Raw genomic sequence first — 22,609 nt, 5'->3', positions numbered from 1 at the left:
CATAACATACGTTGTCGAGATATTTTAGATGGCGACTTCAGGTTTGCTTGCGATTAAAAGTTCTAAAGGAGAGAAATATTTGGGGAAATTCCATTTTCCATTATCCGAATGTTTTTAATGCTCGTCGAATGTACTTGCCTATCATAATTGCTATCTTTATCTACAGAAGCCACGGCTATCGCGTTGAGTTATTCTAACCTTTTTGGAAGCTTTGATCGGACTTGAATCTCCGTCTGTGATCTGAACCACGGTACATACAATCGCTCTTTCCTATAATGTAGTGATACATATTCGCATATCTTTATCGTATCCAATTCATTCAACCTATAAAATCTCAACCAACCCCCCCACAATTAAGCACAATCCTTCCTTCAACAACACAACATACCTAAGGAGGTAACTTTCGGATTTTACTTACCTAGATCAAATAACTCACTCTTCTCTATTATAAAATTTCATACGAAATTTATTAGTTAATCGTTAATCACCAAAGTTCAAGATATTTACGTCTCAGATTCTCTAATCTAATCTCATCTTGGTGGGTGAGAAGAGAAAACGTTGATATTCTGGAGGGCTTGGCACTCCGTTTAGACTGGTGACTGGTGACTGGTAGCTCAGCAACACGAGGTTTGGCTCGGTCCTTTCGGTAGAGTTGTTACATTGATAAGGCCGCAAGAGGTATAGACTCCTAACAGCCACCGTGTCTCTGCACCAGCCCTGCCAGCCCACTTACCAAAAAGCGACTGTCGAAATATATGACGTGCCCAATCAGCTCAAGTCAGCCTCTGTTGCTCGACCAGAATGGCAGGGGAGGCTCTTCGAACGCCTATCATATCCTCAGCTCAGCATCACCAACCCCGCCTGACTATCTTGTTACCTTATCTATCGCACGATCTAAAAGAGCTATTTGTTGAAGAGATACGCTGACATGTCCGTACATCCCACGAGTAACAATCGTTTACCGAGACTGTTACCTCGTATCACACTAAAGAAGACGGCCATTCTATAGTAGAGCTCCTACTCCGGCCTGGTATCGCTGGGTGGGACCTAAATTGGATGCAACGTACCTTACCGCCGCTCCGTAAAGGTTAGGCTAGACATCTAGATAGCCTTAGCCTTGGGGCTAAGTATCGTTCGGTTGCGATCTAGTGTAGGGTTGAAAATAGCTCTTCTCATGGCTTCACGACGAGTCATTACGAGATGGACAAGGCAATTTAGGATGAATCGTGACCGGGATGGTTACCTCTATTTATCAAGGCGATGGGATGGCCGTATCACACATCCGACCGTACGACGCCTACGAGTGTAGAGATGTATCGGTCGTATGGTTGTTTGCCTTTGTGGCTTGTTGACCCCGGGCAAGGGTCGGTCGATATGGTAACTGCCCGCCATTGATATGCATGGCATCACTCAAAGAGCTCCCAGCCCTTGAGCTTGTAAGCCTGCGATTGCGGGCTGGACCGGCCGGGTCGGGCTGCTTGCCATTGCCCACCATAAGGTTGCAATGAGAAGTCAACCCTCCCCAGGTCCGAGAGAAAAATAAATAGGTGGCTGTCCTGCATGCACTTCCAACATACTTATCTCTTCAACATCTTATATCACTCGGGATCTCACAATCGCTACCTGTCGAATCTCAACTGACATCACAGTCGTTTTGCAAACACCAATCGCTTAGTGATTCAAGTCAAAGAATAATAATAATAATAATAACACCAGGACTTTCGCTTTACCATCGTGGTCAATATACAGATCAAAATGAAGCTAACTCAGATCCTCGCGCCTGCCGTTGGGCTGTTTGCTGTTGCGAATGCTTGGGGTGAGACCGCAGTTTGGACAACGGTCGTGGAAACCGACTACACCACTTACTGCCCGGTACGTATAATATTTTAACACATCATAACTACTGCTACTTGAACATTAGTCTAACTGACGCTTCGGCTAGTCTCCTACTACTTTCGCCTGGCATAATGTGACATATACTGCTACTACGGAGACCACTCTTACCATCACCAGTATGTCTAGATTAGTTCATTGTACTGAGGGTTACGGAAACTAACATTCTAAAAGACTGCCCTTGCACCGTTACTTACTCTCAACCTCCTCCGGTCACCATAACGTCGTACCCTCCGTCAACTTTTATTCCTACGGGGACTGCTCCTGTCCCCTCTTACCCCTATTCCAACGTGAGCTCTACTGTTATCACTTACACTCCGACGCCGTCAACTTACATCTCCGGAACTGTCCCCATCACCACCACCCCCGGAGCCCCCGGAGCCCCCGGGGTCCCGACTAACGTTCCCATCCCGCCCACGACTACTTTCTCCATTCCGCCCACATCCTCCGGTCCTGTGGTAATCCCCACTGCGGCTGCCGGCAAGGTTGGACCCGTCGGTGCTCTTCTTGCTGTTGGTATCGCTGCACTTGCTCTGTAAACTACACAATACGAAGCTTCGTACTATTGCGTTTTGCAGATACCCATTTTTGCTTTTTTATAATACCTAGGCGGCGAATGATTCCCCTCACCTTTTGGATGAAGCTATGATTTGATATGGTTGGCATCTGGAAGCGGAAATGGTTAGCGGCCTCGTTCTATACCCTCATTAAACCAAGCGATACCCCTGGGAGCTTGGAATGCTGTTTACGATGGATGACTTTGACGAGATAATGTGGGCTAGCATAAAGGAAGGCGGAATTATGTTGAGGCTCACACAACGGGAGGGTTCACATATCTAGTATATTAATCTGCGTGTATGTACGCATATTGGCTAATTCGATACCGCAAGCTTCGAAAGTACACTCCCTGAAGCTGACCCGGTATCTGGGTGGTGCAATAATAACGTATATAGAAAATACCATAATAATCACCAAAGCTGTGCCTTATATTCAATCGTAACTCTCACTGTGAAAACTGTGTATATACTCAGCCTGGTCGTCGTTGACTGGCGTATCTTAGCTTGAGCTGAACGCCATCTTCCTAGCCCGCAGCACTACTGCGCTCTGAATTACACCACCTTACATGCTGACATGTAGTGACCGAAGCCTCACGCACGCACCAAAGCACGTTCTCACATACCCGGCATTCCCAACCTAACCTAACCCTCTTCCTCCTCTACTCAGTTCGGACAACTGGCCCCCGCGAGCTAACCCACTACGCAGAGCATTTCTACATTCGTCTTTCTTATCATGCATACATATACATGTAGGTAGTCCTAATGCTGACAGCACCAATCTACATTGGCAGCTCACGGCACAGCTGCAGCAAGCACTATGCGGTGGCGAATAGATGTTTGCTTATTGCTGCTTTCGTCGGCTTAGCTCCGCACGAGGTAGGGATCTAGATGGATAGATGATGTATGCACTTTACATGCAGAGATGAACGGGTCCCAAGTTTTTTTTTCGTACCGGAATTTTGGGATATGTTACATAGCAGCATAGTTGGGTAGAAAGAATAAGAAAAAAGGAATTCTTCGAAGTTAGGTACTTTGTTGAAAGGGTTGGTAGGTATGACGTCCTTCCCTTGAACGAGTAGGTGGGTGAGTTTCCCGCCTCTTCGCTCGGGCTCCTGTACGACTACACCATCGCATTCGATGCCCCTGCAGCGTGAAATCGGTGCTGACAGGCGGACTTTCGGACGTTGAATTTCATGAACCGTTTAGTACATAGAGAACTTGTCAGAGCCTACACTACTGCAAGTCTGACGGCTCACGAGCGAAGTTTGTATATATGATACCCCGTCTAAAAGCAGCCAGGTAAACTTATCCAGCACCCATCCTCCGAGAAGTCGTCTTTTTTCGTCTCCGCCTAATTAAGACAGGCCGCCACTTAAATTCCTCTCCCGCCCCTACATATGTATGTATATAGTAAGTAAGTGCTGGATAACTATGTATATTACGTATGTATGTATGTGCGTAGGTATCTACTATCTAGGAAATGTAACGATATGCATTGTGATTGCGCTCCGCACAGGTGGTATGTCTGCGCCGCCAAGATGTCATGGAGCTCGTATTTCCTCTGCCGCCATGCAGCTAGTCCGCGAGCTGGCGCGGGGCAAGCAAGCAAGGAGAGCTGTCATTCACTCGCTTGCTTGCTGGGCTCGTGCGATATATAATTGACGTGATTAAGAGTTTGTTGGAAAGCACATATATCATAGCGTGAGAATGGGGATCTATAGCGTATGGATTGTGGCTGGCAATTGGTTTGTGAAAAAGGAAGAGACATGTCTCTGTCGTAGGCGGAACGCCGCTCTGCCTCGCCAGCTAATACTTTAGGGCGCTTATTAGACCCATCTTATACGTTTCGAGGCATCCACGGGATAAATCTGCGATTGTGGTAGCACAAGCAGTCTATATAAGGTCCATATATGTATAAATCGTATACGTATAAGTCGTCTACCGAGGAAGACAAACCCAGTAACAGATCGGTCACAATATCCCTACCTCTTGTTACCGAGAGCCGAGCTAGATTTTGCTCTTACTATACCTACCTCATAATCCTACTAATACCAATACACTACACACATCCCCTACCCTAGCTTCCACACGTGAGAATCCGTATCTTTTTATAGAGGTCACCTAAGACACAATGCCACCATCCTCGCGCCGTATCTCTGGCTTCGGTAACCAGGACCTCACTGGGCCTTGCTCGCGGCGCAAAGGAAGAGCCGGATCGAAGTGAGTTCGATGTAACCCCATACATACCTACGCAAACCTACGACGGCCACTGCCAAGCCCGCACTCTACTTGATATGAGGCAGCAGTAGATATCCGTCCCGATCAGTTAAAAGTAGCACCTTCGATATGTGGAATATATTTAACTCCGACCCGGTATCTTATAATCCGTTGGATATATGTATCTTACCTACCACGCATAATGGAAGACACGGGAAATAGCGAGTAAAAAGAGTTGAAAAAAAAAGAAAAAACCCCCCCATGTCTCATGCGTTGGCACATTGTGATTAGTCGCAGAGATATTATCTAGATCCCCCCCCGTCCTGCTCTATATACCTAACCTACCTGCCCGTCATCGAAAGGTCTTAGTAATTAGTACCTGAAGAAAGCCTGCCAAATGCAAGGGTCCATACAACCAACCACTACGCCTCCGTATGGTATCTAGATCTCAGTGGTTTCTAGTGTGGGAGTCCGCCGGCGTCGAACGAAGTTTGGTATTGGTGTCTGCTTTTGAAAGCTACACACATAGCTGGGAAATGAGACTGTCTACACTATTGGGTACCTATGCAATACGGTCGATACTCTTAAGATTTCTTATTCTATAGGTATCTAAGTGAAATACGAATTTCACTTGCGCTGATGACTCCTACTCCCAAGCTTACGAGACCGTAGAACTTCTAGTCATCCTGATCAACAAAATTTTCAATGTTGGTAGTAGGCATGTTACATTGCTGAGAGGTTCATGTAAAGGTCAACCGCCCGGCGCGTGCGGAGAACATTCTTGCTCTCGATATTACAATCGGTTGGTTACCCACCGGAAGCCATCAGCCCATAACCCATCTCTAATGGGATACCTCGGGCTCACGTAAACCACCATAAAGGTCAAATTTCGTATCCTCAAAGCGAAATCCACACTTTCACAAATTTTTCATTCATGCAGATATTATAATTCATTAGCCATAATCGATGCATGGGCCATGGCTTCCAAACCACCTGGTGGCATTAAACATTCGTAATTCGTGAGTAGCGCAATGTATTATAGGAGGCTCATCCCGCCGACGGTAATTCCATTCCGCTAGCCTCCATCCTGGACCTAACTTCTCGTATGAGCGCCTTCGCTTCCTCGACCTCAACACCATCTTGGCATAGCTCGTTTGCTAAGCGGTTTGCCGTAACGTAATCCTCCGTCCTCATCGCGTGGCGCGCAAGCCACATCCGGGCCTTGCTAGTAGCGGCTGTCACCCCCGTACCTCCCTCTCCGCGTCCGGCACGATCGCCGTCGTCATCCGAGCCTTCTCCCGGCGAATCGTTATGGATTGCGATGCCTTCACCTTGGCTGTCGCCTACTCCGCCGTCTTCTTGCGCCACACACATTTCCATGTATGCCTTTGCGTCTTCTTCCTCGCCTATGCCGTCGTACATGTTCGCGATCTGTAACAAGATCTCCGGGTCCATGTGCGCGCCTCGAAGACTACCCGCTATTCCGCCGCTGCCGATGCTGCTATTAGTGTCGTAGTAGCTCTCGGCGAGTAGTGCCCGTTTTAGAGCCTTGATCCCGTCTTGATTTCGGTTCATGCGCTGTAAGCACGAGCCAACGGCCATCCACATCTTCCCGTCCCATGGTCTAAGACCGGCTGCCTTCTTATAATACCACAATGCATATGCATGCATCTCTAAAATCTCGTACGTCTGCCCCAATCCGTACCATGCACGGTAGTCTCTTCGATTTACGTCCACAGCTCGTCGATATGATTCAATAGCCGCATGCGTATTTTTAAGTTCGACATACTCATGTCCCATGAGTGTCCAAGCGGACAAGCATGAGCGATCCAGCATCAACGCTCGTCGGAAATATTGCACAGCTTTCTCGTGCAAGGATAATAACGAGTAGTAATTGCCAATTACCACGCAAGATTCTGGGCGAAATTTATCAACACTACTGCATAGATGCGCTAAGAATGCAAGTTTTGGTCGTGAGTTCATGACGTAAAGTATGTTAGAATAATGGTCAAGCGAATCGAGTCGATGGGGGTGAAGCGATAGAATATTGCTAAAGTGTTGTTCTGCTGCAACGAGATCCTTCGCGTGGTAGGATAGCAGCGCATCGCATGTGAGCAGGAAAGATGACGTCGGGAATATATTGAGTAGTTGGTCGAGGGAATTTGCAAGATTCGGATCGTGCTGGTAGAGCTCGAGCGAGGTGTGTATATGAAACATAAAGGAGACGATGTTTTGCGGTAAACGAGGCATTATGCGATTTAACTGTATTAAATTAGCGATCATCATCCTGAACAACACCTTAATGTGACATACATCTTCTACTCGTGAGATAAGTGCAGTCATCTCTAGCCAGCAACCCCAATTCATAGGGAATAGGTGTACGCTGCGGACTAGCCAATATAGTGCCAGCTCTTCGTTCTTTTCTTTAGCAAGAATCATACCGTAGAGGTACTCAAGCCACCCTTGGCTACCTTCTATCTCTTCACCGTCGTCTGTTTTTCGTTGCTCGAACCATGTTTCTAAAATGCGACTGACTGTCAATAGCTGTTTATTGATGCATGTGCCAATATCTTGAGGTCCCATTACTATCTCGGCATCCTCATCTTTACGTTTCTCTCCCGAAAGAAACTTGGCATATAATGCAAGAAACAAGCTTTTTTGACTCAGTTGTGGTAATATCTCGGTGCTGCTTGTCCTGGTGCTAGGCGCTGTGGCCTTGCCTTTCCCCTTGCCTTTGGGCGTTGCGTTATTCGGCTCTTTCGAGGATGCCATGCCAGCCAAGGTAGAGTCGGGAAGGAAAACTGCAGCGCAGCGGTCATATTCTCGGCAATCGAAGAGGGACTTTGCTAGAAGGTACTTGTTTATCTCTTTAGCTTCGAGTATTGCTTCGTCTGGGTCGCCATTTTGGGCAAATGCTGTCGATGCGTATCCATTAGATGCATCCGACAGTTGAGAATCGTCAGGCGACGCCTCGGGTTCAGGAATAGCGTTAAGTAGTTCGGCTGCCCTAGAGAATATCCTGGATTAGAGCTTGTAATATGTGGCATTTCGAAGAACGGAGATCAATGAATACCATTTTGAAGATTGATAAAGACATCTCTCTGAACATTTTATAACTGCTTCCTGTAGGGCGCTTCGGAGTTGTGATTTTTCCTTACTGTTAAGAGACATCTTTGCGTGCTATATATGCGTCAATTCAATCAAAGAAACTTCGTTATGTCGCCTATGGCTGGTTCTCGCGGGTTGTATAGCTTGGTGTAGTTCGACGCGACATGGACGAAACCGCGTCGCAGTTCAATTGTCCCTGGAGCTTTGGGTTGTATGCATGTAGGTGTGAATGGTAACGAGCTTTAGAGGCAGTATAATCTAGTCACGTTACATTTTCAAGAGAAATGGTCCTACAGTTTTTGTTTTGCAGCAATGAAGCTTTATAAAGCTCTTAGCACATGAATCATGAATAGAATGAACAGGAGCTACGTATGTCACATTCTCAGCTTGCCCCTCGAAAATCAATATTGACCTAGGATAAGATAACGATAAGAGATAAAGATAAGATATCGATCAATTTAGGTTAGGTTAGGTACCCACCCATATTTGGATATCCGAAAGATCGACCAGATAGTGCATGGTCCCTTGCACCTCACCGCTATCAGCTTCAAGAATTGAAGATAACTACCTACCTCCTTAGGTAATGTAGGACAAATGACGCAGAGTACAAGATTCGCCTCCAGAGATTTGTGTTATTAAAGACAGATAATCCCAACATTATCTGTTAAAAGGAGAGATTTATTAACCACAAACATTCTTGCTGGACGCTGGAACTACCTTCTAGATATGCATATCATATGTATCATATCAGTTATTAAGTGAAGCAAATAGGTTAAGCACTAGTGCAAGTGATACCCTGCACTGAGCTGAACCCGAGCTAAAAGTTTTACACATTCCCAAATTCGTAGCACAGTATTTTTCACACTATGGCAATAACGGGACAACGGCTGTAATATCCAATGCTATTACGTAGTACCGTGCAATAACCTTTTGTCACACATAGCTGCAACTCAAATTAAATCTGTAAAACTTTCAAACCCCCACCATCTTAAGCTAACGTGCTAAGATACGTAGGCACTAAGAAGGTACGTACTAAGATACATTAGGTTAGGAAATTACGGCTCGTCAACAAAAAAGTCGACCCGGTGTGGGGCACCTCCTATACAATTTCCCGGGCCGTTATAAGAAGAGACCCTACTTCCCTTATTTCCTCCCTTGTACCCTAAGTCCAGAGGCATATCCCAAGGCATATCCTAAGACATACCTTATTAGTTAAAAGTTCAACACCGCGTCGACAAGATGGCTAAGAGAACCACCCTCAAAGAGTTTGAGTCTGTCTTCGCCAAGCTTGAGGAGGATCTCCTGGCTTGGGCGAAGCAATACCACTTGCCTCAGGAGCAGCAAGATTATTACAAGAAGGTGAGATTTGATTGTTATTATCACTCAACTTTATGCCCCCCAAAGAGCATTGAATATAGTTGAATCTCATTTGCCGCATCCCGTACTAACCCTACACGCAGATGCTCGAAGAAAACGCCGTTGGCGGAAAATGCAACCGTGGAATGTCAGTTCCTGACTCGGTGTCTATCCTTCTTGGCAAGGAGCTGTCCGAAGAGCAGTACTTCCAAGCTGCCACTCTAGGCTGGCTAATTGAGTTTCTTCAAGCTATGTTCCTCGTCTCGGATGATATCATGGATAGCAGCATCACCCGTCGTGGCAAGCCATGCTGGTATCGCCAGGAAGGCGTCGGTATGGTTGCTATCAACGATTCTTTCCTACTTGAGTCTGCTATCTACACCTTGCTCAAGAAGCATTTCAAGACTCACCCCTCCTACATCGACATGGTAGAGCTGTTCCACGAAGTAGCACTGCAAACCGAGTTCGGCCAGCTCTGCGATCTTCTCACAGCTCCGGAGGATGTCGTGAACCTCGACAACTTCAGCTTAGACAAGTATACCTTTATCGTCATCTACAAGACCGCGTATTACAGCTTCTACCTTCCCGTTGCTCTGGCGCTGCACATGCTCAACATCGCGACCCCTAAGAACTTGAAGCAAGCTCATGACATCCTCATTCCCATGGGCGAGTACTTCCAGATCCAAGACGACTACCTCGACAACTTTGGTCTTCCGGAACACATCGGCAAGATCGGAACCGATATCCAGGATAACAAATGCTCTTGGCTTGTCAACCAAGCCCTGGAGTTAGCTACTCCTGCGCAGCGTAAGACGCTCGAAGAACACTACGGCAGGAAGGACAAGGCCCACGAGGCCGAGATCAAGAAACTCTACAGCGAAATGAAGCTCGATAAACTGTACGAGGACTACGAGGAGAGGAGTGTCGGCAATATTAAAGAATTGATCTCTCACTTGGACGAGAGCGAAGGGTTGAAGAAGGGTGTTTTCGAAGAGTTCTTACGTAAGATCTACAAGCGAAGCAAATAAAGAAGTCGAAATGGAGGAACGAAGCTTACGAAGTCAATCTGATAATCGAATCAACTGGCAAAAGGGATATCTAGGATGACGCAGGAGGAATTCTTCGAATTGACTGTAGATTTCTAACTAGACGGCGACATGAATAATACCCTTGAAATTTACAATTCAATACCTTTTGCATTCCCACGGAACATAGGTCCCTCGTCATCCTTAGGTGGCCCGGAAAGGAAGACTCCATGCGTTACAACTTACTCTACTCGACTAAGGTTATTCTGGACTAAGGTTATTCTGCTCGCGGAGTTGGAAATTGAGAGGGGCCTTCTTCCACATCATATCCATTCCCGCGGAACTAATTCAGCCTTCGGGGTTTTACACCACCGGACATAAAAAGCATACCTAGATCAACCTCGTTACGGTAACCCGCATTTCTAGATTGGCTTGTGCAATGCCTACGTAACTCCTAGGCCCGGTGCTAACTGGGAAGGTCGTCGGCTGCGAACTATCTTGCGTAGAAGATCATTCCTCATCTCTCGACTGTCGCTTAGGTACCTAAGGTTCGAACCCGAAAGAACTAAACTCTAGGGTTTTAGCTGAGGGTCACCGAGACGCTGAGGCTCTAACACTAGGGTGAAACTGGTCGTCTACCATCTCGCCGGGCGATAGGATACCCTCTGTAGTCCGAATGCTATTGGCGGACATATTTTCACTGTCCTGTCTACCTCCTAGGTTAATATAACTTTTATTGACTAACTCCGCCTTAAGATTCCGTTTGCTTATCGGTGTCGTATGTCCCTCCAGCTGGTGATTTCTAATTGGGTTTAAGAACAGTATTTGGGTATCCAAGATGTACGAGTTCGACACCGTTTACATACCCATACTCGATCGCTCGCCCTTTTTGGCAACGAATAATACGTTACTTACGTCTTATGACTTTCAGCCATTTCTAGTAACCTTTAAATGTTAATGTTAAATGTGATGTTTATTTTAAAACTATCTAACTTAGCGAGTGACTGGAAACAAGTGCGTTTTCAACTATCTACGCTACACCGAAGCAGCACGCCTCACCAACAGCGAAAGATAGTCCTATTCGTACGACGTGAAACGTGAGGAGTCACAGTTAAATGAAGGAGAATGTGATAGACGCGTGTACACGACCGCCTGTTCTCCTTGACGATCGACTGGAATGTTTAAACCGCGGGTTCACGTCTCACCAAGACCAATATAACGAAGCCCACTGCATCTGAATCTCGCTAACATCCTATAGGTAGGTCCGAACTCCGGGGCACTCGCGTCAAGCAACTTAACAGCACAGCCCTATGTCGAGGAGCGATCTAATCAGTCTAAAGCGTAAAAGTGTCAACTGCATCGCCAACCGGTTTAGTTGTATTTCCTTCGATAGTCTTACACTTTGGGATTTATGTTGTTCTAGCGACATACATGCCAGGACCCGATAAGATTCACAGTGTCCGTATTCGTGGGATTTATGAAAAAAAAAAAAAAAAAAAAAAAAAAAAAAGGTACCTTTTAGAGGGTTATAAGATACGTGCAACCTCGGATCTGAGCCGCATCTGTGAGTTCCACGACATCGCAGTCGTTCTGATCCCCAGTCCAGAGTAGGTAAATGGGATGAGAGCCCTCGACGTCATCCAAGAACGCAGCTATCGGATTGCACCTAAATCGTGGCTTAAAATACCTATTCCAAGTAGATATCCCTGATTCGACAAAATTTATACCGATCAAAAGCCCAACCTTCGTTGAAAGTGCTGGCGCTGTAGATCATCAGCCCTATTTCGGTGATCATGAGTTACCTACCTAAGGTATCTTAGTACTTAGTACAGAATATCCCGAGGAAACCTCCCGTAGAAATCAGGTCGACCTTGCTGGCTTCGTTTACCTACTGCGAACAGGACGGCGGGGCGGCCCGTAGCCGAGTTCCCTGAAACGCCCAAGAGTATTTCCTGCCGCATACACAACCATGGTAGATAGAAGAATAGTTGTGGCTCATAATACACGTGAAGCTATCCATGTCTGTGTTGTGGGAACCATTGCCTAAAGTGAGCTGGGCAAACGGCCAGGGGAGTAAAGAACATATCACATAACAATCAACTCCAATAGAATACCTAAGTAAACCCCTAAGAGGGATTTTCATTATACAGCATCTAATCGAAAGCATCCGTTTCAGATGCAGAGTATTACAAAAGAGGTATCTAGTCTAGACACGCGGGCCAGCTATATAGGTAAGGTAGGTAAGTAGGCAAGACATCTATCGACCTCGACCCCTCCTCCTAAAAACAGTATTAACCATGCAAGAAACACAGGCACTATATTGATATCCATATCTCATCTTAAACAGATTCCAACATATTGATCCGTGAAAAAAGTCCAAAAAAGCACATTTCCTCGCTTCGCCTCGCTTTCCATGATGTTATCTTCATGACTGCTCGCTCGCTCTCCATGATTAAATGTCCCCGGAACTCCGCCGCTTTTGTGAGAGATGATCTTGAAATAGGAGGTATATAAGAAGATGTAGGTAACAAAGTACCCCCCAGCCGTTAGTTTGACAAAGTAAATAGGCGACGTTCGGCGCGGTATTAAGGATTAGATAGTGTAATATATAGGTAGGTAGTTTCATAAATATGTCATTATACCACTTTCAGAGTGCCTGTCCTGCCGGGTACGGAATTGTACGAGTTATACTCGCGTTCTTTCTCCCTTGTTCGTTCTCTTTCCCGTTCCCGATCTCTGCTTCGTGGCGGTGGGTTTAACTTGAATTGCTCCCGATCACCACCGCGTCCAAGTAGAGGCGGGACAGGGGGAACGTTTCCCCCTACCGGAGTTCTTGGGGGAGGTGCGCCTTGAGTTTTGCTCCTAGTCCGGGAAAGGCTCGGGAGGGGGGCTGTGTGGGAAGGGCGGCGGAGGGCACTTCGCGGCGGGATTTCGGGTTCCCCGCTCTGCTTGCTTGGGTTCGAGACAGTAATAAGGTCGACCAGATGCGCCGTGCCGGCAGGAGCTTTGACGCCATGGCCAGTATTTTTCTTCGCCCACTGTGGTGCCTCTTGGAAGGTGTTGTCTTCCAAGTCGACTAGTGGTTTCGGCCGATCACGACGGTTCGAGTGGGAAATTCCAATCGGTTGTGAGCTAAGGGGATGCGGGTGTTCGTGTACTAGAGGCTTACTGCTTGAAGGGAGGGGTGGAGGTCGTGATGATGAAAGAGAGGGTCTTCGTGTGTGGGTATGCGTATGGGTATGTGTAGGCGTGCGGACGACACCCGCAGAGGTACTCGGGCGTGTGGAAGAGGAGACAGAACCGACACTGCGCTGTCTTGCAGAATGCTCAAGAGCTGATGGGAACCAAGGAGATCCTGGGTTTTCAATCGGCGTCTCCGCTTCGGACTTCCGATTCAACAGCGAAGGGCCCTCCGTAAACCCATCATTTCTGTGTCTTTGCCGACCTCGCTCTGGCTGATCTGTTTCTACATGGGCATGTCTTCTCTCTTCATACCCTTCACCAAGCAAGCCGTTGCCGGTGAACCCATCGTCAATTGTCGTATTGATTCTGTCTATCAATTTCCGCTCGTTCTTGTTGTTTCTGCCTATATTTTCGGTCGTCGCATCGGAATTGAGATGATGGGAAGTAATATCTTTTGGCATGGTCGATACATCTGGCACAGATGGTAAGAAATCCTGTCCGAATTGAGATAATCGCTTATCAAAGCGCTTCATGTCGAGAAGCGGCTCAAATTGGCCGATCGCATAAGGTGTTTCATCAACTGACACTTGAAGACGGTGGCCATTGATCGAAGCAACATTTGCCGACTTCTTTGGAGCCTGAGCGACCGAAGGGGATGTGATTTGAGGCGGCTTGTCGTCCGTCTTCCTGATCGAGATTTTCCTCAATGGTTTCGGGGCTGCTGGCCTACGATCCACGAGGTACCAGCTGCGCCAACCCTGTACCTTTTCCCTAAACTGGGCCGCAATTTTAGGGTCTTCCGTACAGAAATACTGGACATAGTTCTCGGTATTCATAAAGACATTGGTCTTCTGTTGACTCTTCACCGCGAAGCAATATCGCTTGGGCGGCTTGATATGCCTCCGCATCTGAGACTCGGTAGGTGTATAGATATCGTAGTCGGATAAGCGACATAGGCTCGTGGTATCCTTGTCGGTTGAGCTAGCGTTCGGCTTCTTGGCACAGATTATCTGTCCATTCTCGAGAAGGGTGATCCATCTCTTGTTCCACTTCCCGGGACGGTTTGAGTGGTACATGTATAATTGGAAACCTTGCGGTGGCTCGTCGAGGCTTGGAACTGAGTCGATGTCCAACTCCTGACCCTGTTGTTCGGATTCGGATAATGCTACCGTCAATTGGTTCTGGGTATCTCGATCCCAAGAATTCATGACATCTCGAATATGCTCGTAGCGTCGCAAACGGCGCTCAAGACCTAGTACGCTATAAGTTTCCTTAACGACGTAATTCGACGGATTAATATCGCTGGAGCCCATCATCTTAAGGGCGTAGGCTATTATATCGTCCGCAGTCGTTTCGGGGGTGACCTCCACACTGAAAGTATGCTGTCTATAGCGTACCGCAACATTCTAATATCATATTAACACATATCGCAGGTTGCGTCAAGCCATAATTTGCACTTACTCTATCTCCAGCGTTGATCGCAGAGTGAGGCGCATCCGTCTGTGGCACAATGCCTCTCCCGCCAGGCTCTATTCCGGTTGGTTGAGTCTTTATAGGCTCGACACTGGTGGTTGAGGACGTTGGAGAAAGGCCAGGAGATAATCCATCCCTGCTTTTCCGCCCCTTGGTCAAAAGGACGAACTTTTCAATTACAGGACTTCTCGGCTTGGGCGAATGCGCTTGAAACGATGGCCTTGGACTGTTCGCCAACTCCACTTCTAACCTTTGGAGGTCTTTTCTCTTCTGCTCGATTAATAGTCGATGGTTTTCGGCCTCTAAGCGTGCGACTTCTCGCCTCAACGCCTCGTCATCCTCCCCGCTGTTTAGCCTGTTCCGTCGCCCATCTCGACTAGCAAGCCTCCGCCACCCGCTCTCTTCGCCCTTTGCGCTTTTCGCCGTGCTGGGACGGCTCTGATACTGATCTGTCATACTTCGACGCAGCGTACGGCTTCGCGTGCTCTCAGTATGGCGCACCTGATGTCGCGGAGGAGAATCGAGCGCGGTAGCCGGGGCATCACTCCCCTTTTGTGTCATGCTGGCGGTCCTTAACCGACGTGGTATAGTAGGCACAGGGGGGGCTATCGGAGGTTCCCATGGGGGTGGTGGATCGGAATTAATTTTTTGGGTTGCATCGACGTTGACAGTAACGCTATTACCTGCCCGTCTACGGTAGCGAGACATGGATCGAGCAATAGTACTCCCAGATGTGGTAGTCTGGTACTGCTCGCTGCTTTCGCGACGACCACGTTGAGATGTCATTTTGTCTACTGTGTTTGCGGTTAATGGAAGGCTTCTGTCTCTTAGACTTGGGGCTCGCCAATTGAGTCTATTTTTGAAGGGGAAATCTAGACGAGAGAAGTTGGGCGGTGACGAGCCACTTGGTAAAGTGAGCGTCTCGGACCCTGTCGACATCGTGCCAGGGATGTTTGTGGAACCAAATCGCCTAAAGATAAATGATCAACAGGCACATAACAAGGAGAAATCTGTGCCGCTAAAACCCACTAGCCAGCTAGTTTGTACACTAGGAGTCTAGGACAAGATAATGACGATGTCTGGATGTCTAGCGAAGTGTGCAGGGAGCGCAGAGTGCTCACTAACAGATCGTACCCAGAACAACCTTGGCTTCAAAGCGCAATGTTCAAGTACAAATCTATGTAGACGGTTTGTCGCAAATGAAGGTGACGGCGCATGGTAGTAGTTGGTAGGTATAGAAACGGCAGAAACGGCACCTAGCACGAGGTGAAGGCTAGGGTGTTTGCTCCTTTTCCGTCTACTTTCTCCCATCCATGATGATCGGAATAGTGCAGTGAAGCGTATGTCTTGGGGGTTTAACTGAAGATAGAGATAGCGCTGTAATCTCCATATACTACGCGCTTGTCACCATCAATCATATCATTTGACGTACGGGGATGATCCTGCCGCTAAAAAGGTAAAATGGAAGGATTCTCAATCAAAGCAATTGATCAAATTTGGCAGATTGCCGAGTAATCAACTCTAATTGTTATTGGTAGGAGAGGAAGAGCAAGGGGTATCTACCGGGCCATGTCCATATCGGGTCTAAACATGTGGAGTATTAAATCTCAATTATCGCGAATAATATTCGGCTGGTTAATTGGCTGGTGCATGATTGTAGTTTGGCTACTGGCATGACGAGCAGCAAAAAATAAATAAATAAAAGAAGCTACATATGCACTAATCGTACTAATCCAAGTTAGGTAATCTTGGCTTCGGTAACTTTCCAGCTAGGCAGTATACACTAAGGTTTCCATGCAAGGGCCATTTCATGTCATTAAAATGCAGGGGATCCCGCATCGCGTCAACGATCCACTAGACTAACCTAGCGTACTTTGGACGACCAAGGACCAATGAAGGCCTGTGCTCGTCAGGCACAGAAAAGCCAAATTCTCAACTTTGGTACCGGCCGATAATTGGTTCCACCTACTGTCTTTACATAATGCGCTTGTCTTTGGTCCAAGCAGGTCGGAATGCATGTGGCATCTTTAAAATCGACATGTGGCAGGCACGATAATCAAGTAAGACAAAAAGGCTACACGAAGTTGCTATTATACAGTCCATATACTTCATAATTATTTATACCAAATAGTCAACTATTCCGAAACTCCGCCCACTTCAATGTTACCATTACCATGACTTACCCCCATTTCGTACGCGTGGTTTGCAGGAAATATCAGGTCTTAAAGAGGGTCTGCATATATGCAAGATGCGCGCAGGCACAAGCAAAATTGGTTTCCATGCAAAATGCTAATGGGGCTGGCTAACAACACCGTTAATACTGCATTCAGCTGAGGGTCCAAAGCCAAAAATAGGTAATCTGCTCTCCGATACTCTATATTTCGGGCGGAAGCCCGTAGAGTTTATTATTGACATCAACTCCTAGGTAGGTAAGGATGATCGTTGAATTGATACGAGGTTCCATTATGTTGGGTTCTTAGACGAAAAAGTGTCTCGTGTCGGAATAGAGCACATCTAACACATCTATAATTGATGTACAATGTGTAAGGAACATCGTATTGATTTTCGTAGAACCCGATGATTTCGTGGTTTTAAGTTAAGTAGGTAGGTAATTATAGCTTTGGCCAGAACTCGGGGAGCAAATGCTTGGCTCCCTTACAGATAGAATTCGTAATACCACTAAGCAAACATCTTAGATCTCTCATTTCCTAAATGCTTTAACACTCCACCTCCACCAACCGGTAAAATCTTGAGTGGCCACGTCAATACCGATATCTTTGAGCGCTTTTGTGCTGAGGTGGCAGTCGTATGGCCTCTGGACTGAAGCATTCGGGTCATTCCCCTCAGTATTGGGCTCGATGGCTGCAATCGATAGACCCATGATTTCGCCGAAGAGCTGGCAGATCTCATACTTGGTATACTTGCTCTCCGAAGAGAATTGTAGGATATAAGGCAACTTGGATGGATCATCCGTGCTTAGATATTTCTGTGAAACATCTATTTCCAGGTGTTAGCGAGGAACAAGCGAACTAAATGTAGAAAATAGCGTTCAATGCGAAGAAAACATACCGTAGCACACCCGTCCTACGTCTTCAGTCTACTACGTGTCAGTATCACACATAATTATTTCAAGTGTGCATTTGTGGAAGGGATAAAACAGCGGCAAACGATATTACAACGTACTGCGAACATGTTAGCGTCCATTGAGAGAAGAATATATGCGAAAATAATTTCGAAGACACAATGTTTCAAGCTTACCATTGGTAGGGTAACGTAGAGCCCAGTGGTCCATCTTAATCTTGGCACCTGGTTCTTGTGCTTTCCAGACGGATTCCATAAGCACATTCACAGCGCTCTCAGATGGCACCTCGGCATCGCCGTATAATACGGGAACACGTAGGACAACACCAAGACCTGCCTTGCCAGCGCGCTGATACTCCTCTAGTACAACTTGCTCCCCATCTAGCTTTGTCTGCCCGTATAAGTTGGTAGGCTGCGGCTTTGCATCCGCCTCGTACGGTGCCTCTCCAGGCTTGCCCGGGAAGACATAGTCGGTGGATATATAGATTAGGAAGATACCGCGCGCCGCGCACAGAGAAGCAAGTTTCCTGGTAGCTTCGACGTTTAGGGCGCGTGTTCCCTCGGGGTCATTGTCACACTTGTCGGGGAATCGATTCGCAGCGCCTAGCTAGCGTTAGTTTTGCGCGAATCCATGGGTGAGTGAGTGAGAATGGGTTACAACTGACAGTGAACTACAACTTGTGGCCTTGGAAAGAGAAGGCAACGTTAGCAATTATACTCTTATGAATGGATGGCAATATCGATAAGGTAGGTAGGTATTATATACTTAACACTGTCAAGGGTAGCCTCTACTTGCTCTGCATTCACAAGGTCGACCTTGAGGATCGAAGACCCGTCGGCGCGAGAGAAGCCTGTCCCTTTAACGTTCCACTTGCCTCTTTCGAAGGCCCTTACAACCTGTCTACCTAGTAGGCCGGTGGCTCCAGTGACTAATGCGGTTTTATCGGACATCTCTGATTAGTAGGTCTTTTGGTAGTTGAGGAGACGAGTATAAGTTTAGGCTAGTACTTTAACGTTAACAGCACAAAAGAAGCTTGGAGGGGTAGCTCTGATTTGAGATGCAGAATGTCATTGTAATAGCGGGGGTGGGGTCACCGATAGCTCTACTACCCTGTAGAGTGGGGCCATTATAGAGTTTTAATACTACTAGCTTCATCTCTCATTTGTCTTAAGACTACTTAGGTACGAACGCGTTGGAGGTATTGATCCTTCTTCTCTATAACAAGACCCAATTACCAGTTTAATTTCGAAGCTCCCCTCAAATCATCCACATTCAGGATGTCTGCGCCCTCTTCCATCAATGTGCGCCAGACTTTGTTTCTGATACCAACTGGCCAGCTAGGCGTATCCCAGTATCGAACCTTTAGTCCCCTGCGATGAGCACCCTTAATCTGGCCGCGGATCGTACGAAGTTGTTTTTCACTGAAACCACCTAGGACGATCCCTATAGTATCTGCAAAGCTCGTGCTCGCATAAAACGAATTAGAGTCATTGTAGATAGGAACTTCGGTAGACTTCGTGTCCGAGGCATCCGGGTCCTCCCACATATCTGTTAGGGGGGCATCGAAGAATGCATCTCTATACGTCGCATTTTTTGCGAGTAGGTCTAACGGTGTATTTCCTGTCCCAACAACGGTTACTTGGCGCTGATGGACAACCCCATTGTCAAAGGAAGTTAGCCAGCCTCTCGACCTCAAGGGTTCGAGCTGTGCTAATACATGTGGCCAAGTTTTAGCCCCGTCAGTCTTCAAGTCCACAAGAAGAATTACTGTCTGTTCCGGGTCGTAATCGAAAACACCCCGACGTGTCTCGTTATAGAATTGTGTTTGTGGGTTCGTGCGATTGAGTAGGTCCACTAGAGGATTTATGTAGAGGGACGTAAAGGTGCGATTTGGAGTTAAAGCTGCTTCATCATGCCCAACGTAGAGTTCCGGATCGTCATCAAGAAGCCAAACATCTGCTTCGACCCCGATACAGCCAGCGTGTAGGGCCGAGAAGAGAGGCACCTTGCGCCAGTAGTCGTTATGCGAGTGACATCGAATCGGAACAACATCGCGGAGAAAATCTGTAGGATACCAGGCCAATCCTTCTGTCCCCGTACCCGGCTTGCCCCAGTTCGCGAAAATTTTATCTGGGTCATCTTCCAGACCCCATAGACTCCTAGCGATAGAGAGGAGTAGGCTTATGAGTAAGAAAGAAGCCCTATATTTTTAGGTTAGTTGTACGAATTGATGTGGTCTACGTTCTGATAACGACGCCTACAATATGACCAACCCCCAAATGCTACCGCATGTGAGATAGCTTTGCCAACGTTGCCTTTTCGGGTCCGATTGCACTATTTTATCCACTGGGCCTATCCTTGCCGCAGTAGGGTTCTCATTCTCTTCGGATTCTTCGACAGGTAGATAGTCATGAGGACGTTGCCGGTTCCAGAGGTTACTTAAGGGTAACTTCATTTGGGAGTGCGTAGTGCTTATATTATCAGAACGGGCGTGGCTTGTTTATTCTACCCAGGTGGGAAAGACGAAATTTTTTGAGTCGGCAATTACTTCAATTGTCTGTTTGACTCGATGATTCTAGGTACTCTTTGTACTCGGTAATACGTCTCTGACGTCAGTTGGAAAGCAATGAAGGATACGTTACATCGAGTTTACTTAATTGGAGACAGAATAGTCGAGTATGTATGTCGAGGAGGTATATTCGTCAAGCAAGATATATCTATGGCAATAGGTTCAGAATACCTAATATAAGTCTATTGAGGTTCATGGGTGATTCGGACTTGGCGGCCAGTTTACTTAGAGTTGGTACCTGATCTTATCTAATATAGGTGGGGCGTATGTGCTACACTAGAGAAAGCTAAACTGTACAAGTCTCAAGCTTAAAATGTGGGGTTAAGTAACGTACTCAAAAATTTTGGAGCTTCCAAATTTATCGCCGGTCTCCCAACTTCATTGACTTCTTCGGAGATCACAATTTAGATCAAGATGCCGCACAAACATACACGCAGGGAAAAAGACCCTTCTACGTAAGTAATATCCTGCCGTGTTGACTCTAGGCTAGCTAACTTCTATACCTAGATACGATCTACCTCCTTCGCAGATTGCAAAGCCTCTACCAGTAACGTCCAAATCGCAGAAAAATGATACAGGGAAGCAGGCCCAAGGCCAACCTGGGAAGGGCCAAAAGCGCAAGCGAGATACGAAACAGAAAGATGATGCGCCTCGAGCGTTCAAAAGGCTGATGGCCTTTGCTGGAGGCAAGAAACCGCGGTCTGGATTAGATAATGGCGATGAACCATCTAAAAAAAGCAAAAAGAGGAAAGCCGAGGCTGTAACAAATACCGAGGCCGAAAGCAAGACAGAAACAAAGGCAGAAAAACAACTTCCTAAAATCCAGCCTGGCGAGCGTATGTCGGATTTTGCTGCTCGAGTAGATGCTGCGCTTCCTGTCAGTGGTTTGATCAATAATTCGGTTAGGAATGGCAAAGATCCCCTGGGCCTAAAAGTATGGAAGACCAAGAAGGAAAAGAAGATGCACAAGTTATACGACGAGTGGCGAGAAGAAGATCGGAAGATTAAGGAAAAGAGAGAAGAAGAACTGGAACTCTTAGCAGAGAAAGAACTAGAAGATGAAGAATCAGGTGTTACGTGGAAACTCGACTCACAGAGTGGCGGTAAGAAGAAAAAGAAGGGGAAGAGGGCAAAGTATCTGGGCGAGGCTGCTGGCGACGAAGAGGACCCATGGGAAGTATTGAAGAAGAAACGCGGCGAGACGAGAGCTGGCTTGCACGATGTCGTTCAGGCGCCCCCGGAGCTTACCGTCAAGCCACAGAGGAAGATGACCGTTAGAGGCGCAACGGTCGAGGTCGGCGGTATTCCGAAGGCTGCGGGAAGCTTAAGACGAAGAGAGGAATTACAAACTGTAAGAGACGATATTGTCGCCTCCTACCGGAAGTTGATGAGCGAGAAACGACCATCCTTACATACGACCTAATATTAGAGTGTCTTATATCGGCTTTGGACAACATAGATACCCTAAAGTCATGAGGATTTGTGATATTATTGCGAATGAAGTTCCAGCTAGGGTATTGCGTAGAATACCACTTGTCGTGTGGGTAGCAATCGGCCGCCTAGTCATCAGATGTTACTTGATAACCTGAGTATCTCAAATTCGCGGAAAGGATACACTAGCGGTAACCTCAGATTGACTGTTGACTGTCATACGTGAAGCAAGAAATTACGCGGGAGTCTAGCAGAGACTAGTTGCTTAAAAGCACCTACAAGGAATAACAAGACTTCGCTCTCTCAATACAAGAGTCTCGTCACCTAGATCCTTTTATTTAGTAGTAGCTGATCTCGTTACCTCATTGGCGATTAACTACCGCGAAGAGGATCAACGGTATAGTGGTAAAGTTAATACGTACAGCGCAGCGTACCTCGCCGATTACGTTGACCTATATGCACACCACTTCACGGCACCGCCTACCGAGGGAGGCCGGTCCGAGTATTACACGACTCAACCAAGGTCAATTAGCGTGTTGGAAAATTGCGAGGTATCCCCAGAGGGCTACTGTTGTCAATGATGCTGGGGACCTAGCTAAATAATACCGAAACAGCACTATTCAAATTGCAAGCCCCAAAGCGTATCAAGCGAGAATAGTAGCTACTTGGACACATTCTATCGAAACATGTTCTAACGGTATTCGAATTTCCCGCG

General features: G+C 46.9%; 7 protein-coding genes across 7 annotated transcripts; 3 read left to right on the top strand and 4 right to left on the bottom strand.

The window, feature by feature from the left end:
• The first annotated feature begins 1,581 nt into the window (after positions 1-1,581).
• On the top strand, positions 1,582-2,585 carry F5Y00DRAFT_12946 (uncharacterized protein). The gene is made up of 3 exons (XM_048004188.1): positions 1,582-1,872; positions 1,943-2,012; positions 2,068-2,585. The coding sequence occupies exons 1-3, from the start codon at positions 1,756-1,758 to the stop codon at positions 2,430-2,432; spliced, it is 552 nt and encodes a 183-aa protein (XP_047867505.1). The 5' UTR covers positions 1,582-1,755; the 3' UTR covers positions 2,433-2,585.
• A 2,696-nt stretch (positions 2,586-5,281) lies between these two features.
• F5Y00DRAFT_12912 (anaphase-promoting complex subunit CDC23) lies at positions 5,282-8,138 on the bottom strand. Its single transcript, XM_048004186.1, has 3 exons — positions 7,741-8,138; positions 6,981-7,674; positions 5,282-6,929 (listed from the first exon to the last, which is right to left on the bottom strand). The coding sequence occupies exons 1-3, from the start codon at positions 7,836-7,838 to the stop codon at positions 5,715-5,717; spliced, it is 2,007 nt and encodes a 668-aa protein (XP_047867504.1). The 5' UTR covers positions 7,839-8,138; the 3' UTR covers positions 5,282-5,714.
• Positions 8,139-8,761: 623 nt separating this feature from the next.
• On the top strand, positions 8,762-10,194 carry F5Y00DRAFT_12901 (terpenoid synthase). The gene is made up of 2 exons (XM_048004184.1): positions 8,762-9,134; positions 9,236-10,194. Exons 1-2 carry the CDS (start codon positions 9,015-9,017, stop codon positions 10,157-10,159), a joined length of 1,044 nt encoding a protein of 347 aa, XP_047867503.1. The 5' UTR covers positions 8,762-9,014; the 3' UTR covers positions 10,160-10,194.
• A 2,510-nt stretch (positions 10,195-12,704) lies between these two features.
• F5Y00DRAFT_230130 (uncharacterized protein) lies at positions 12,705-16,306 on the bottom strand. The gene is made up of 2 exons (XM_048006861.1): positions 14,801-16,306; positions 12,705-14,745 (listed from the first exon to the last, which is right to left on the bottom strand). Exons 1-2 carry the CDS (start codon positions 15,749-15,751, stop codon positions 12,793-12,795), a joined length of 2,904 nt encoding a protein of 967 aa, XP_047867502.1. The 5' UTR covers positions 15,752-16,306; the 3' UTR covers positions 12,705-12,792.
• A 589-nt stretch (positions 16,307-16,895) lies between these two features.
• F5Y00DRAFT_230129 (NAD(P)-binding protein) lies at positions 16,896-18,940 on the bottom strand. Its single transcript, XM_048006860.1, has 5 exons — positions 18,660-18,940; positions 18,559-18,578; positions 18,072-18,496; positions 17,882-17,909; positions 16,896-17,809 (listed from the first exon to the last, which is right to left on the bottom strand). Exons 1-5 carry the CDS (start codon positions 18,842-18,844, stop codon positions 17,514-17,516), a joined length of 954 nt encoding a protein of 317 aa, XP_047867501.1. The 5' UTR covers positions 18,845-18,940; the 3' UTR covers positions 16,896-17,513.
• A 22-nt stretch (positions 18,941-18,962) lies between these two features.
• F5Y00DRAFT_230127 (PLC-like phosphodiesterase) lies at positions 18,963-20,670 on the bottom strand. Its single transcript, XM_048006859.1, has 2 exons — positions 20,156-20,670; positions 18,963-20,095 (listed from the first exon to the last, which is right to left on the bottom strand). The coding sequence occupies exons 1-2, from the start codon at positions 20,347-20,349 to the stop codon at positions 19,126-19,128; spliced, it is 1,164 nt and encodes a 387-aa protein (XP_047867500.1). The 5' UTR covers positions 20,350-20,670; the 3' UTR covers positions 18,963-19,125.
• Positions 20,671-20,877: 207 nt separating this feature from the next.
• Positions 20,878-21,886, top strand: F5Y00DRAFT_259573 (uncharacterized protein; the record flags this gene model as incomplete). The annotated part of the gene is made up of 2 exons (XM_048010902.1): positions 20,878-20,918; positions 20,971-21,886. The coding sequence occupies 2 exons, from the start codon at positions 20,878-20,880 to the stop codon at positions 21,884-21,886; spliced, it is 957 nt and encodes a 318-aa protein (XP_047867499.1).
• Positions 21,887-22,609: the final 723 nt, after the last annotated feature.

The sequence above is a fragment of the Daldinia vernicosa genome (assembly GCF_022497035.1).
Source record: "Daldinia vernicosa strain CBS 139.73 unplaced genomic scaffold F5Y00scaffold_10, whole genome shotgun sequence".
Classification (NCBI taxonomy): domain Eukaryota; kingdom Fungi; phylum Ascomycota; class Sordariomycetes; order Xylariales; family Hypoxylaceae; genus Daldinia; species Daldinia vernicosa.
The sequence above is the reverse complement of the archived record's forward strand: the minus strand, read 5'-3'. Positions and strand labels throughout refer to the sequence as shown.